This window comes from Hyla sarda, chromosome 13 (assembly GCF_029499605.1).
Source record: "Hyla sarda isolate aHylSar1 chromosome 13, aHylSar1.hap1, whole genome shotgun sequence".
In the NCBI taxonomy this organism is placed as follows: domain Eukaryota; kingdom Metazoa; phylum Chordata; class Amphibia; order Anura; family Hylidae; genus Hyla; species Hyla sarda.
Genome location: NC_079201.1, coordinates 31,500,822 through 31,517,937, shown reverse-complemented (window position 1 = coordinate 31,517,937; position 17,116 = coordinate 31,500,822). Strand labels below are relative to the sequence as shown.

The following is a 17,116-nucleotide window of genomic DNA, read 5'->3' as shown; positions in this document are numbered from 1 at the left end:
TATACCGGGTTATAGTGAGGGTAAGAAGCTTTAAAATGAATGGTAACTTACATCTTTAGGTTAGGTATTTCCATAGTTCTGCCCGTTACAAGGTCCTTGCTATTGTGTTCCAGCGCGCCATTGCTCAGCTCCCCTGCCTCATCAATATTCCCCCCTGGCCTGCCCCCTTCAGTGACATGAGAGCTGGGGGCTGATTAACGCTCTGCTCCTTACACTTGGCTCCCACGTCACAGAAGGGGGCGGGCCGGGGGAGGAATATTGATGAGGCAGGGGAGCTGTGCAAGCTGGCTCCCTGCCTTCAAGGCATGCTGGAACGCAATGGCAAGGACCTTGTAATGGGCAGAATTATGGAAATACCTAACATAAAATTTTTTGTTACCCTTCATTTTAAAGCTCTTATACCAAAACTATGATACTATAACCCAGTATACTTAGTGCGGATGAACAGATTCTCTTAAGTTGAAATAGTTAATTATAATATAGGTAATCTGCTGTGACTTGATGTCCTGATATTTTGTTTTCTTATGTTTATTTATAGCTCTTATACATCCCCACCATGGAGTTGTATAGACCATTATCCTTACTCACAAGACACATTAGAAAGGCTTTTGCGAATTCCACATTCATCTGGAGCGCTTTCAGAGCCAGACAAGGAGCTGCCACCCTGCAATTTAAAAGGTAAGATAATAGTTAATAAATGTATATTCAGTTTATACCAGTTTTATGTCCAAATACAAACATCTCATTAAATCGGTGTTGGGCCTGGGGCTAAACCTCTAACCTGATCCACTTCTCCCATGCTGAACTTTGGTGGATAAGTTCTCTCAACTACTCCCAACCATTTTTCCTAGTATTCCTTATGCAATTATTCCCTTTACTCTACATATATAATTGTCATGTCTGCGCTTCACTAGCATGTGACTGAGATCTGATTTATAGGGGGTTGGTTTATCTGCAATTACTCAATCTTGCTCTCATCTCCTCCTAAGGTTGCAGAAATGAGCATAAATTAAACTCTTAGGCAGTCCACAAAATAAAAATAAAACACACTGCCACTAATTTTGTCAGGAATCACTGTTTGTAGGTCCACATGTCCCAACCCTCTCTGGTCTTCCCTGAACACGTGACCTTGGGATGTGAGGGCCTCCGCACTTACTTCACAATTCACGCACACCTATGGCAACAGGCCCCAAAAGTGTTACGTGCACCTTAAAACCAGTCCACACACAAACACTGCCACCACCCATCACTTATGGCAGGCAGGACACCACAGTTCTCTGCACAAGCCTCAACTTATACTCCATAGGGACATAGGTTTTAGGGTTTATTATACAAGGTACAGTACTTACAAAAAGAAAGAGAAAAGGACATACATAAGTGTGGAGAACATACGGTATATTAAAATATAAGAAAGAAAACAAAAATATTCATATACTTAGTGGTGCCCAAGAAGGAAGTTATCAATGCTTTTATCCGTTGCAATGATCTCGATTTTTGTACAAAACACAGAAAGAGTTGAACACAAATAATTGCTCAAAAATGTGCAACAGTTTTCTACCAAAAGCTACACAAAAAACATTGATCAATTCCCCCTAGTCTGTTTTGAGGACATGGAAGATAGTTGTCTGGTGTGCGAGGTATTGCCTATTAATAGTCAGGTTCCCCTCCTCGGTCAGCTTACGGGAAGGGCGATTCATTACACCAGTCAAATGTCCTATCCCCCTTCTAACCACAGATTATTCCATTTCAGAAAACATAGCTCCCACCGTATAAAGAAGACATTACACTAATGGGGGTCCTTTTTATTGATATCCTTACATCGGGCAGCTGCTGCCAAGGCTAATAAAATCATGGGGTGCATCAATAGGGGCATAGATGCCCACGACAAGGAAATAATTCTACCGCTGTACAAATCACTAGTCAGACCACACATAGAATACTGTGTACAGTACTGGTCAGACCACACATAGAATACTGTGTACAGTACTGGTCAGACCACACATAGAATACTGTGTACAGTACTGGTCAGACCACACATAGAATACTGTGTACAGTACTGGTCAGACCACACATAGAATACTGTGTACAGTACTGGTCAGACCACACATGGAATACTGTGTACAGTACTGGTCAGACCACACATGGAATACTGTGTACAGTACTGGTCAGACCACACATATAATACTGTGTACAGTACTGGTCAGACCACACATGGAATACTGTGTACAGTACTGGTCAGACCACACATGGAATACTGTGTACAGTACTGGTCAGACCACACATATAATACTGTGTACAGTACTGGTCAGACCACACATAGAATACTGTGTACAGTACTGGTCAGACCACACATAGAATACTGTGTACAGTACTGGTCAGACCACACATAGAATACTGTGTACAGTACTGGTCAGACCACACATAGAATACTGTGTACAGAACTGGTCAGACCACACATGGAATACTGTGTACAGTACTGGGCACCAGTGTACAAGAAAGATATAGTGGAGCTGGAGAGGGTTCAAAGACGGGTAACCATGGTAATATGGGGTATGGGAGAACTACAGTACCCAGAAAGATTATCAGAATTAGGGTTATTTAGTTTAGAAAAAAGAAGGCTTAGGGGCAACCTAATAACTATGTATAAATATATCAGGGGACAGTACAGAGATCTCTCCCATGACCTATTTATACCCAGGACTTTATCTATAACAAGGGGACATCCTCTACGTCTAGAGGAAAGAAGGTTCCTACACCAGCACAGACGGGGGTTCTTTACTGTAAGAGCAGTGAGACTGTGGAATTCTCTCCCGGAGGAGGTGGTCATGGTGAACTCTGTAATAGAGTTCAAAACGGGCCTGGATGCATTTTTGGAGAGTAATAACATTACAGGTTATGGATACTAGATTTATAGGGACAGAAGGTTGATCCAGGGATTTATTCTGATGCCATATTTGGAGTCAGGAAGGAGTTTTTACCTCTGGATCAACTCAACTCAATAGGGACTCAGTAGGGATATAGTTTGAACTTGATGGACTCTGGTCTTTTTTCAACCTTGTGAACTATATTACTATGTTACTATGTTACATCAAGACGAACATTTCAACAGGAAACATGATAGGTTTATGTTTAACTGCTTGATCTATAGTTAAAACTGGGAAATATTTGTATTCTCCGGGAAAGGCTATCAAGTCTACTTTACAGCTCTAGCCATTGTTTAACTGTAGATCCTATGTAACCCCCCCCCCCGCCCCCCCCCCCCGAAAAAAAATAATTTAAAAAAAGTTCACCAGACGCAGGTATTTCTGTTATTTGTTTGAAATAGAATTAGACAAGACATGCCAGGTGTAGGATAAAATACACTGCTCAGAAAAACTAAAGGAAACACTTAAACAACACAATGTAACTCCAAGTCAATGACACTTCTGTGAAATCACACTGTTCACTCAGGAAGCAACACTGATTGACAATCTATTTCACATGCTGTTGTGAAAATGGAACAGACAACAGGTGGAAATTATAGACAATTAGCAACACACTTTCAATAAAGGAGTGGTTCTGCAGGTGGTGACCACAGACCACTTCTCAGTTCCTATGCTTCCTGGCTGATGTTTTGGTCACTTTGGAATGCTGGCGGTGCTTTCACTCTAGTGGTAGCATGAAACTGAGTCTTCAAACCCACACAAGTGGCTCAGGTAGTACAGCTCATCCAGGATGGCACATCAATGCGAGCTGTGGCAAGAAGGTTTGCTGTGTCTGTCAGCGTAGTGTCCAGAGCACAGAGGCACTACCAGGAGACAGGACAGTACATCAGGAGACGTGGAGGAGGCCATAGGAGGGCAACAACCCAGCAGCAGGACCGTTACCTCCGCCTTTGTGCAAGGAGGAGCAGGAGGAGCACGGCCAGAGCCCTGCAAAATGACTTTCAGCAGGCCACAAATGTGCATGTGTCCACTCAAATGGTCAGAAACAGACTCCATGAGGGTGGTATGAGGGCCAGACATCCACAGGTGAGGGTTGTGCTTACAGCCCAACACCGTGCAGGACGTTTGGCATTTGTCAGAGAACACCAAGATTGGCAAATTCGCCACTGGCGCCTTGTGCTCTTCTCAGATGAAAGTATGCTCACACTGAGCACATGTGACAGACATGACAGAGTCTGGAGACGCCATGGAGAACATTCTGCTGCCTGCAACATCCTCCAGCATGACCGGTTTGGTGGTGGGTCAGTAATGGTGTGGGGTGGCATTTCTTTGGGGGGCTGTACAGCCCTCCATGTGCTTTAGGTACCCAGACGAGATCCTCAGACCCCTTGTGAGACCTTAAGCTGGTGCGGTTGGCCCTGGGTTCCTCCTAATGCAAGACAATGATAGACTTCATGTGGCTGGAGTGTGTCAGCAGTTCCTGCAAGAGGAAGGCATTGATGCTATGGACTGGCCCACCCGTTCCCCAGACCTGAATCCGATTGAGCACATCTGGGACATCATGTCTCACTCCATCCACCAACGCCACGTTGCACCACAGTCTGTCATCAGGAGCATGCCCAGGCATTGTAGGGCAGTCATACGGGCACGTGGAGGCCACACACAGTACTGAGCCTCATTTTTACTTGTTTTAAGGATATTACATGAAGTTGTATCAGCCTGTAGTGTGGTTTTCCACTTTGATTTTGAGTGTGACTCCATATCCAGATCTCTATGGGTTGATAAATTTGATTTCCATTGATAATTTTTGTGCGATTTTGTTGTCAGCACATTCAACTATATAAAGACGAAAGTATTTCATACGATTAGTTCATTCATTCAGATCTAGGATGTGTTATCTTAGTGTTCCCTTTATTTTTTTTGAGCAGTGTAAATACAACACAGATAACACTAGAGGGATAGTTGTCTGGTTTTGTATACAACATAATAACACTAGAGGGAAAATTAGCTGGTTGGCCGAGGCATTGGCTATTCATAGTAAGGTGGTAACTGGTGTACAAAGAGAAGACACAGGGAAGATATGTAGGAGACAAACTGGAGCCATGTGTCTTATGATAACAAAGCTGTTTTTCAAGTTATTACATCTCCAATGCCTATATCTACAACAATAACAAGACAAAGACAAATGCTTAGCATTAAATGGGAAAATATCATGGGTTAAAAACATGCTCACCACAAGGGAGTCAATAGGCAGGTGGATACAACTGAGGTGTGCACTAATGTCTTCTCTCTTGGATACTTCCTGCGAGAAAACAGAAAATTAATATAGTACAATAGACCCTCATGCTACAGTATTAATTTGTTCCAGAAAAACCAATGTAGGTTAAAAATATTGTAGCTAGACACCATATCTCTATGCATAACTGGAACATTTCTAACTGGTTTAAAGTGGTTGGACCCCCACTAATCACTTTGTCCACAGGATAGGGCAATAGGATGGGAATACTCCTTAAAGTGTAGCTCCCACCAAGTACTATATAATCTAATATGTCCCTACCTAGTAGTAATCTAGCCCTAACCCCCTACCTGGCTTCAAAACATTTTTTAATCCCTTTAATAGAGCAGATTTAGTGCTTCTAAATCTGCTCTATAAAGCAGGGCAGGAAGCAGCGCTTCCCAACAGGCGCGACGTCACTGATGCCTTGCTGGACGATTGCTTCCGCCCTCACATCTTCTATGCATGAGTGTTTTATTTATCTAATAGGGTGCCTCCAGCTGTTTCCCAACTACAAATCCCAGCATGCCATGATTGCTATTAGCTGTCAGGCCATGCTGAGAATTGTAATTGTGAAACAGCTGGAGGCACCCTATTGTCTAATGTCATAGTGTCACAAGAATGCCTCCCGCGAGCGCGATCGCTACCATCACTGTGCCATCAAATGTGCCCCCCGCGAGCGATACCATCACCGCTAGCGGGGTCCCTGTGCCCACTAGCGGTGTCACAAGAATGCCGAGCACGGCCCTGTCCCCAGTCCCTGTCAGCTCTCAGGGTACAGGGACAGATTTAAAAGCCTCGTGCGCAGCTAGCGTAGTACTGCGCAGACGCAGCACTACACAAATAGCATAGGGCTAACGTAGGCAGCGCTAGGAGCCAGGCGTTAGCCCTACGCTATTTGCGTAGTACTGCTCATGCGCAGTACTACGTTAGCTGCGCGCAAGGCTTTTAAATCTGTTCCCGTACCTCGAGAGCTGACAGGGACGGGGAACAGAGCCGCCACAGGGACCCCGCTAGCGGTGATGGTAGCGATCGCGCTCGCGGGGGCACATGTGACACTAGTGGGCACAGGGACAGGGTAACGGGGGCGGGCGGAGCCGTGCGCGAGGCCAGTGGAGCTGGCCAATGCGCGCAGCTCCAGCTATCAGCGTGCTCGCTTTCGCCTGTTTGATTGACAGACGAGAGCGAGCACCACAGTGCCTGAATTTCAACTCATTGCCAGGCTTAAATGAGTCGAAATTCAGTAGTGACGTCACTGCATTTGGCCACTAGGAGGGTGATCCCTAGTGGCCGAATTTAAAAGTGATTTTAAACTAAATTAAAGTATATTAGAGATATGTTGTAGCGCGCTTCGTATCTGCGGGATCCCGGTTGCTATCAGCAACCAGGACCCACGGCTAATACCAGACATCACTTATCGGGCTGATATCCGGTATTAACCTTTTAGACACTGCGATCAAACTTGATTGCGGCATCTAAAACGGGAGAATACACTGCCGGTTAGCTCAGCAGAGCTGTTCGGGACCGTTGCGGTGAAATTGCGGCATCCCGAACAGCTGAGAGGACAGCGGGAGGTGTCTTACCTTCTTCCCGGCTGTCCGATCAGCATTTGATTGCTCCAAGCCTGAAATCCAGGCTTGAGCAATCAAGTGCAGAAAACACTGATCAATGCATTCCTATGGCAATGCATTGAACAGTGCCTTCAATCAGAATATGCAATGTTACAGCCCCTAAAGGGGGCTATAACACTGCATAAAAAAAGTTTTAAAAAAGTTAATAAATGTGATTTCAGCCCTTCCCTAATAAATCATATGTGGTATCGTTGCGTGCATAAATGTCCGAACCATTAAAATATATTGTTAATTAAACCGCTCGGTCAATGGCGTAAGTGCAAAAAAAAAATTCCAAAGTCCAAAGTCGCGTATTTTTTGTCATTTTTCTATACCATAAAAAAATGAATTAAAAGCAATAAAAAAGTCAGATCATAACAAACATGGTACCGATTAAAACTTCAGAGCACAGCGCAAAAAAATTTGCCCTCATCCCGCCCCGTTAGTGGAAAAATGAAAAAGTTATATATTTTTTTTTCCAGAAGTACGACAAAATCAAACCTATAAAATTAGGATATAATTTTTATTGTATGGACCTACAGAATAAAGATAAGGTGTAATTTTTACCGAAAAATGTACTACGTAGAAATGGAAGCCCCCAAAAGTTACTAAATGGCGCTTTTCTTGAATTTTGTTGCACAGTGGGTTTTTTTCCGTTTTGCTGTAGATTTTTGGGTAAAATAACTGATGTCATTACAAAGTAGAATCAGTGGCGCAAAAAAAAGCCATCATATGGATTTTTAGGTGCAAAAATGAAAGGGTTATGATTTTTAAAATGTAAGGAGGAAAAAACAAAAGTGCAAGAACTGAAAAATGCTTGATCCTTAAAGGGTTCAAAAAAATTGTTTCCCACCAGAGTACCCCTTTAAGGGTATGCGCATCAGCATTGTATTTCACGCTGTGGATGTGCCCACCGCAGTCACAAGAGCGAGCTCCCTACTTTGGCTGGGTAGCTCTATGTGTCCGCTCATAGCGGCGGATTTCCGGCAGCACATCTGCTACGAGCAGACACTGGGGGAGATTTATCAAAACCTGTCCAGAGGAAAAGTTGCCCATAGCAACCAATCAGCTCGCTTCTTTCATTTTTAACAAGGCCTTTGCAAAATGAAAGAAGCAATCTGATTGGTTGCTAGGGGCAACTTTTCCTTTGCACAGGTTTTGATAAATCTCCCCCATTGTGTCTACAGGGGAACGAGTGGACACACAGAGTTACCCAGACGCAGCAGGGAGCTCACTTTTGTGACTGCTGTCAACGCATCTGCAGTATGAAATATGCTGCGGATGCGCTATGTGTAAACAGACCCTTTAACATCCATAAGGGAAATAAAAAATTACATACTTTGTACCTACTTTATATTTCCACTACTGTACATTAGCGCTTAAAAGCTTTTGTCAGTTTTCTGTACTATCCCTGATGACTTAGCAGTACCCATTATTTTCATTGGTTCAATATCCATTATCCTTGATTGTTCAGGTGGATTTAGCATTTAACAGTATTATATAATAATATAATTAAATGGTTGATGTTTTAACCCCTTAACGACGCAGGACGTATATTTACGTCCTGCGCCGGCTCCCGCGATATGAAGCGGGATCACGCCGCGATCCTGCATCATATCGCGTCGGTCCCGGCGCTCATCAACGGCCGGGACCCGCGGCTAATACCACACATCGCCGATCGCGGCGATGTGCGGTATTAACCCTTTAGAAGCGGCGGTCAAAGCTGACCGCCCCTTCTAAAGTGAAACTGAAAGTGACCCGGCTGCTCAGTCGGGCTGTTCGGGACCACCGCGGTGAAATCGCGGCGTCCCGAACAGCTGACCGGACACCGGGAGGGCCCTTACCTGCCTCCTCGGTGTCCGATCGACGAATGACTGCTCCGTGCCTGAGATCCAGGCAGGAGCAGTCAAGCGCCGATAATGCTGATCACAGGCGTGTTAATACACGCCAGTGATCAGCATAGGAGATCAGTGTGTGCAGTGTTATAGGTCCCTGTGGGACCTATAACACTGCAAAAAAAATGTTTAAAAAAAGTGTTAATAAAGGTCATTTAACCCCTTCCCTAATAAAAGTTTGAATCACCCCCCTTTTCCCATAAAAAAATAAAACAGTGTAAAAAAATAAATAAAATAAACATATGTGGTATTGCCGCGTGCGTAAATGTCTGAACTATAAAAATATATCATTAATTAAACCGCACGGTGAATGGCGTACGCGCAAAAAAATTCAAAAGTCCAAAAAAGCGTATTTTGGGCACTTTTTATACCATTAAAAAAATGAATAAAAAGTGATCAAAAAGTCTGATCAAAACAAAAATCATACCAATAAAAACTTCAGATCACGGCGCAAAAAATGAGTCCTCATACCACCCTGTACGTGTAAAAATAAAAAAGTTATAGGGGTCAGAAGATGACATTTTTAAACGTATAAATTTTCCTGCATGTAGTTATGATTTTTTCCAGAAGTGCGACAAAATCAAACCTATATAAGTAGGGTATCATTTTAACCGTATGGACCTACAGAATAAGGATAAGGTGTAATTTTTACCGAAATATGCACTGCATAGAAACGGAAGCCCCCAAAAATTACAAAATGGCGTTTTTTTTCGATTTTGTCGCACAATGATTTTTTTTTCCGTTTCGCCGTGCATTTTTGGGTAAAATGACTAATGTCATTGCAAAGTAGAATTGGCGACGCAAAAAATAAGCCATAATATGGATTTTTAGGTGGAAAATTGAAAGGGTTATGATTTTTAAAAGGTAAGGAGGAAAAAACGAAAGTGCAAAAACGGAAAAACCCTGAGTCCTTAAGGGGTTAATTATGTTGTGTAGACATAGATTTTCTTAACTATGAAGCCATTAAGTTGTTATCTTGTGCAGTCGTGTACAGTATTAGTGGCTTTCTGCTGTAGAAGCTGTTGAAAAACATGAATATTTGCCTCGAAAAAGAACACACACTGCTATTTCTGTAATGTACACAAGAGTAAATGTCTGGAAACATAATATGCGGACAGTTGAGAGATTTTACCACCGCTCCTATAAATAATTGGCTGCACCTCGCAGTGAATGTAAACAATTAAAATAAAATATACACCAAAGTGGGCCTAATATATAAAACATGAGGTCCCTGTGGAACATAAAAGTATAAGAGATAAGTAATGATGCAATGATACCATGGAATGGAATGATGAATTGAGTAAGTAATAGTTCCTGTTGTTATGATAAACAGTCACTGTCTATTGCTGGAGCCGCGGCTGACGGTTCCATACACTCAGCACAAAATCATTTCCCACTTGGTGGAAAGCTGAATTTAAATGATGTGAATGTGAAATGAAGCAGATTAACAGAACTACCAGTGCGTGCCATTTAGAAAGTACACAGTGAAAAAAAAAACTGTTTGCGGGTATCATGTGTGGTCCTCTTTAATAAGGCAAAGGATATGGTGTTTAGAATTTAGGAACAGAGTCAGACATGCTGTAAGACTGTAGAAGTTTAAACACATGAATATATATAAATATATATATATATATATAGAGAGAGAGAGAGAGAGAGAGATAGATAGTGTCTGATTTGTTTTGTCTTATTTCAAAGTTGAAAAAAAAAAGAAATAAAGAGAATTTTCAGTAAAACGTAGAAGCTTTAAAGTATCCTTAAATCATCATGTGCAGCACATTTTAGCCTCTCCCCTCAAAGTTTAAAGCGTACCCGTTAGATCCAACAAAAAACATTTTTTTAAATATATCACTCAGTACCTAATCCTGACCATGTACATCAAATTTTTATGTGTCTAGCACCTTTATTTATTTTTTATTACACTTTTAATTTAGCTCACTAGTCTGAATTCCTCTCAAATGGAGGGGGCATGGCCTCACTATGCAGGTCTCCGCCCCCTTCCTCAGTATGCTGTCTGCTCACATCTCCCCTAGCATTAGCAAAACTACAACTCATAGCTTGTCCTCACTGACAGTAGCGGGACACAAGCTGACAGTGGGAGGATTTTTCCTCCAGGTATGAGCCCTGCGCTCACAGCTGTCAATCAAGGAAGTGTGTCCATGACATAGGTGATGATGTATGGACACAGCAGGACTAGTATGTGTCCAAGCAGGCAGGGGGGGCAGTTGTTTGACTGGCTTTTTCAGTATGAAATACTGAACATTTTCTAATGAAAGCAATTACAAAACCTATTGGTTTTGCATGCATTATAACATATCAAACTTTTTGTATCTGACAGTGCCCAATTAACCGGTTATGCTTCAGAGATGTCCGTCTTAACCTAATAACAGTAAGTTATTATTGTTTTCCATGTAGCAGATATAGTGGAGCTGCAGCTCGGTCAATGTCACTGCTTCTACGTGTCTGCTAGCTCACATTGTGTTTTTCTCTGCTCTTTACATGTTCCTGTGGTCCCATCTGTCTCACATTGTAGAGCAGTGTTTCCCAACCAGTGTGAAGGATGTATTGAAATATTCCAAATATAAAACAATGGGTGCATAGAGAGTGTGAATTGTCCTTTTTGTTTTTGTACATGGCGTAATTTTGTATTACTATTTATTTTTGATTAAGGGAGTTATGTGCTGCAGGACAACACATCCCCTCTTCAAAGCATAGGGGATAAGTGTCTGATCGGATCGCGGGGGGTCTGACCAATGGGACCCCCCGCGATCTCCTGTGCGGCGCCCTGGCTCTCTGCAGGAAAGGAGATGTGTCGGCTATACATGGATACATGGAAGAGACATGTTGTCCCCTGCTTTGAGCAATTTTCGCTCCATGCAAGGAGACTGTAGTCCCTCGCACGAAGCAGGGGACAACACTAGGAGTGTGGGGAGCCATGCAGATCAGACACTTTGGAGAGGGGATAAGTTGTCCTGCAGCGCATAACTCTATAAAATATACAAACAAGACAAACTGTTACCTCTGTCTGAAATCCTTCAACAAGAATAGCCACCAACAGGTTGAATAAGACGTAGTTTCCAAAGGTCATCAGTGCAATAAAGTAAAGTGCCGCCCATGAAGACGTAGAGGCCATTCCATTGTAAAGAACTTTATTCCAGTCTTCCTGTGTTAAAATCTAACTCGAACAATCAAATTATTAAAATCATGTCAGGTAGAATAATGCATTATTTTTTTTATTTCTGTACATACCAAACATACAATACCTGGAATACAGTCACTGTAGCCCAAAGCAGGGAGTCAAAGTTTTTCCTATCTGGAAGTGTGTCTCCATCCTTTTCTGATGCAAATTTGCAGCCAAAAAGATGCATTCCTAAAATGCTGGCAAATATATATAAAAAGCAGAACTATTAGGCTTTCATGCAAAATAGGGCTCAATTGGTGGCCTTTTCTAATAACTAATAGTTATACATGCAATAGTTGAGATGAGAGATTATATGTAAAAAAAAGACTGTAACAGCAAATGTTATAGTTGAGGGTAAGGACAGGGATGATGACCCAGGTCAATTGTCAGGAACGATTATCTAGCAGACAAGAAATATGATGCAACATTGTACCTGGTAGACCAATAATAAAACAAAGAACAAGAATAATAATATTAACAATAAATTATAATTAATAAATTATTGGAAATATACAAACCTTTCTCCCACCTTCTCCCCAATCATGGAACACTAACCTACCCTTCACAACTGGAAACCAAAGTGTATTACCTAAGCTACACTCCCTAACAGATACAGAGGAATTTTACCTAAAGACTATAGACGCCTTAGAATTTTTTTTTTTAAATTCTTGCTTTTTACTTGCAAAATATACATTCTGTATAGAATTTTTGGACATTTTTACTTAGTTTCACTTCTATAGCCTCTACAGCTGTGTGAGCTCTATTTTCTCCTCCACACTTGCATATACCCCGGTTTATGAGATTCTACCTTGCAAACTGTCTTCTTTGTGACCTTCCCCTTGTCCCTCTATTCTCCGCCCCTTGTTCATAATCTGAGTTGGTGTGTAAATCCCTCCGCTTCCATGCTGCTAAATGTCCTCCTTCACGCCATCAAGCACCGGCCCGACGAAGCGCCTTGGTGCGTAAACGGTTTGTCACCAGCTTGTATACCCCGCGTCTATTCCATCCCGCTCCAATGCATGTAAACCCGACTGTATGAATTTACAACAAATAAGCCCCTGATTCACGTACCCGGTGAGTGCTCCGCGTTTCTTCTATGAAATAATAATGATAATTATAAAAAACTGTGAAAAAGTGTCCATAAACATTTTCCCTTTCCACTGTACAGCAAGTAAACTACAAACCTTCCCTTAGGGTACATTCACACGTACGCAGATTTGATGCGCAGGATTTGATGCACAGGATTTTCTGCTGCAGATTTCAATGTGAACTAACTGACTGAGCACAGATTCTAATCTGCAGTTACAAATCCTGCGCATCAAATCTGCGCAGGATCCTGTATGTGTGAACGTACCCTTAAAGTTCACCAGGAAATACACCTCATATGTCTCCCAATAGACTGCAAAGAATGTTTGGCCCCTCATCTATGTGCACCAAAAACTATAACCTATCCATTATATATGTAACGCAAAATACCTAATAACCTATCCTTATAATATCCAACTAACAACGGTACATGCCTGTGTTGGCGTAACTGTTTTCATGTTGGGCAGAGCTATATCATATTTAATTCTCAATTTCCAGTCCAACCATCTTTGCATTCCTAAGTTCTCTTTCTAAGTAAACCTTATATTGCCTACCTGAATATGAAGATAAAAAGCATCAACAGCATGCAGAACGTGGCAACATTGTCCATTGTCTTCATCAATACTACAAGCTGGCGCTGTAGTGCTGGCATGAAACGCACTAATTTCAGGACTCTCATGAGGCGAAAGGTTCGGAGTACAGAGAGACCACCACCCTGCTGTCCAATGATTTCCCAAACACTGTAGGAGTAAAGCAGTAATGAAAACAAATAATATTATAATAAAAACTCAACTGCAGCAACACTACAAAAATAATGAAAGATATTTATTGGAATTCATTATTCAGACGTTCACCAGGGCACTATTTTTCAGTATATTTTGCAGCACATTTTCTTAATGAATCCCATTTCCTAAACCATAGCGCTGTAATCAAATGAGTCTGGTGAGCCAAAAAGGAACCAATTTAAATAATGCCCAAACAGGGTCAATCCTGGATTTATTTGGACACATGCATTATATGTGATTCACACTGTAAACTTGTCAGTACTTTACATAGCTTTAGATTTCAACACACAAACAGAATTTTATAAAACAATCCCAAAAAACATGATCGTTATGTTCTCTAAAAATAATATGTAATGTATTATCAGAACATCTATGACATACAAATAAAAATATAACTAGCGTCAAGAAGAAAATATAATTAACCATTGTAACCAGTGTAAGAACAAAACAGAAACCATATTGAATTTACCAAAAAAAAAATTGTCATTCCAGCTCACTTGTATCCATACTTCTTGAACTCTTGGCTGAGTCATAGACAGGAGGTCAGTCTCCTCTGTGTGGCTGTCTTCCTAGCAGATCTCAGACCCCCACCCCCACCCCAATCAAGCACTGTCTATATCCATCATGCAGAAAGTACTGATGAAGTGATAATTTCTGACCTAAGAGACCAGGATTACAGTGATATACTAGGTGAGTCCATACAAAGATTAACTGTAGTGCATCTGACTCACACTGTCTGTCTCTCCTGTGAGCAGAGGAACATGGAAGAGAAAAAAAAAGGGAAAAACAGGGAGCGCTCTGTTGGTGTGTGCTCTCTCTACCACCCCAAAGTGATATACTGACCTGATGAATGATCATACAGTAAGGTGTAATGTTAGTTACAAGTAACAGATTGGTGATGTAGATGGAAGCTGCTGCACTCTGATCAAATGCCACTCCTGGATGGAGCGGACATACGATAGCAGAAACACAGAAAAAGGGTGGTCTAAGAGGCGCTGCTTTTATATTAGACAAGAATAGACCAGAATAGACCCAGGCTAGCACAGGACAATATATAGTATAATTATTTTGCTTAGTTAGGACGAGGTGTTTCGCACTGGCTTGTGCCTTCCTCAGGTCCACCAATATACACCCCAAGGAGTTAATCCGAATGATCGGGCTACTGGTACGGAAATCCTGCTTGATTGCTGTGCTGCGGTGAACTGGAACATTTCTGTGTTTCCGCTATCTGAGCAGAATCGCTAGTGTGTCTAGGTTGGCCATCAGCAGCGGACTATGATGCTTGGGGCCTACAAGTAGATCTGCCTTTTAGAGCTTACCAAAAGTTCATGAGGGGTTTTTATGAAACCTTTTACTCCATTATTTTGGCTGTAATTTGTCGCTTTTTTTGGCGCAGTTTTTTTTTTTTTGCGACAATGTTTTTTTTACCAAACCAAGTAGAATTTTTTTTTCAAAGTGACGTTGGAAGTCATGATTTCAGTTGAAATCATGCAGTGGTCAGGAATTTATGATTTGCAACTTTTCAGTTTGTCGCATTGTTTGGTGCAACTGCGCTTACTGAGGAGCCATTCTCCACCAGTCCTCAGTTGGCCTAGAAACTGACTGTGGACAGTATTATTAAAAAGTTGCACATATGTCGCATGGATTAAAAAGTTGCACATATGTCGCATGGGTTAAAAAGGTGCACAAAAAGTGGCAGAGGAATCAGCATTGAATGAGGAGTACTGAAGTAGGAAATGTGATCAGCACCAGATTCATCACATGCCCTGCAACATGTAATACATTTGGTGCAGGTACATAGTTTCCATCACGTGAATCAATGGCTTAAAATGATGTTCTCCACCTTCACTTTTCATGGAAACACCCCCCCCCCCCATGTTCCTAAAAGTACCTGCTGCATATGCTATTATTATTATTATTGCTTACTGTCTTGGGAGCCATCAGACCAATGCCTTTTGTCATATACATTACCACTAAAACTGTACTATAACAGGTATATCTTGAAGAATTAAAGGGCTAAGACATAGACACATTGTTAGGTTCTGTTCCCTCTCCCCCAAAATTATCTGGGGGCCACTGGAGGTAGCGGCTGGGTGAGGCTGGGCCGCATGTGCCCCTTACATATAATGCCCCCATCATAAGCCCCTCACATATAATGTCCCCATCATACGCCCCTCACATATAATGCCCCCATCATACGCCCCTCACATATAATGCCCCCATCATACGCCCCTCACATATAATGCCCCCATCATGCGCCGCTCACATATAATGCCCCCATCATACGCCCCTCACATATAATGCCCCCATCATACGCCCCTCACATATAATGCCCCCATTATAAGCCCCTCACATATAATGCCCCCATCATACGCCCCTCACATATAATGCCCCCATCATGCGCCGCTCACATATAATGCCCCCATCATACGCCCCTCACATATAATGCCCCCATCATACGCCCCTCACATATAATGCCCCCATTATAAGCCCCTCACATATAATGCCCCCATCATACGCCCCTCACATATAATGCCCCCATCATGCGCCCCTCACATATAATGCCGCCATCATATGCCCCTCACATATAATGCCCCCATCATAAGCCCCTCACATATAATGCCCCCATCATGCGCCCCTCACATATAATGCCCCCATCATATGCCCCTCACATATAATGCCCCATCATACGCCCCTCATATATAATGCCCCCATCATGCGCCCCTCACATATAATGCCACCATCATATGCCCCTCACATCTAATGCCCCCATCATGCGCCCCTCACATATAATGCCCCCATCATGCTCCCCTTATCATCCACCAGCAACACTCCCCACCAGCAGTAGCACCCTCATCATCCACCAGCAGGTAGCGGTTTCCCCACATTAGGAAGGTAGCGGTTTCCCCACATTGGGAAGGTAGCGGTTTCCCTACATTAGGAAGGTAGCACTGTGTCCCCCCCCCCCCCCCCCCCCGACACACACAAACAGACACACACAGACATAGACACACACATGCGCACACATAGACACACTTACCTGTCCTGCGCTTCTCCTTTCCTTGTCACATGTGTGACATCCCTCAGCAGACTCTGGCCGGCCGGCCAACCGGAGACGGGGGGGAGGAGGAGGGCGGAGTAAGTGAGGGTAATGGGCTCTATTGGACGGGGCGGGGTTTTTTGATTGAGAACGCAGATGATGAGCCCCCATCAAGTCTTGTGTGAAGTCTTCCAGCATTTAGTGCTGCTTGCCTGAAGCAGGGATAAATGCCGGAAGAAGTCACCTGCCCGGCGCCCTGAACTGCATGTCCCGGGCGTCGGGTTATACAAATTACACATTCCTGGTCCCGGCCGCAAAATTTC

General features: G+C 42.7%; 1 protein-coding gene across 9 annotated transcripts in view; it reads right to left on the bottom strand.

Moving 5' to 3' along the window:
• Positions 1-17,116, bottom strand: part of CACNA1G (calcium voltage-gated channel subunit alpha1 G) — a 380,651-nt gene that overhangs the window by 142,869 nt on the left and 220,666 nt on the right. For all 9 annotated transcript variants that reach the window (XM_056550710.1, XM_056550708.1, XM_056550703.1 and 6 more), the window contains 5 exons: positions 13,523-13,708; positions 11,965-12,079; positions 11,721-11,876; positions 5,158-5,226; positions 589-664 (listed from right to left, as the gene is read on the bottom strand). In XM_056550710.1, coding sequence (XP_056406685.1) covers positions 589-664; positions 5,158-5,226; positions 11,721-11,876; positions 11,965-12,079; positions 13,523-13,708 — 602 coding nt within the window. The remainder of the gene's footprint in view (positions 1-588; positions 665-5,157; positions 5,227-11,720; positions 11,877-11,964; positions 12,080-13,522; positions 13,709-17,116) is intronic.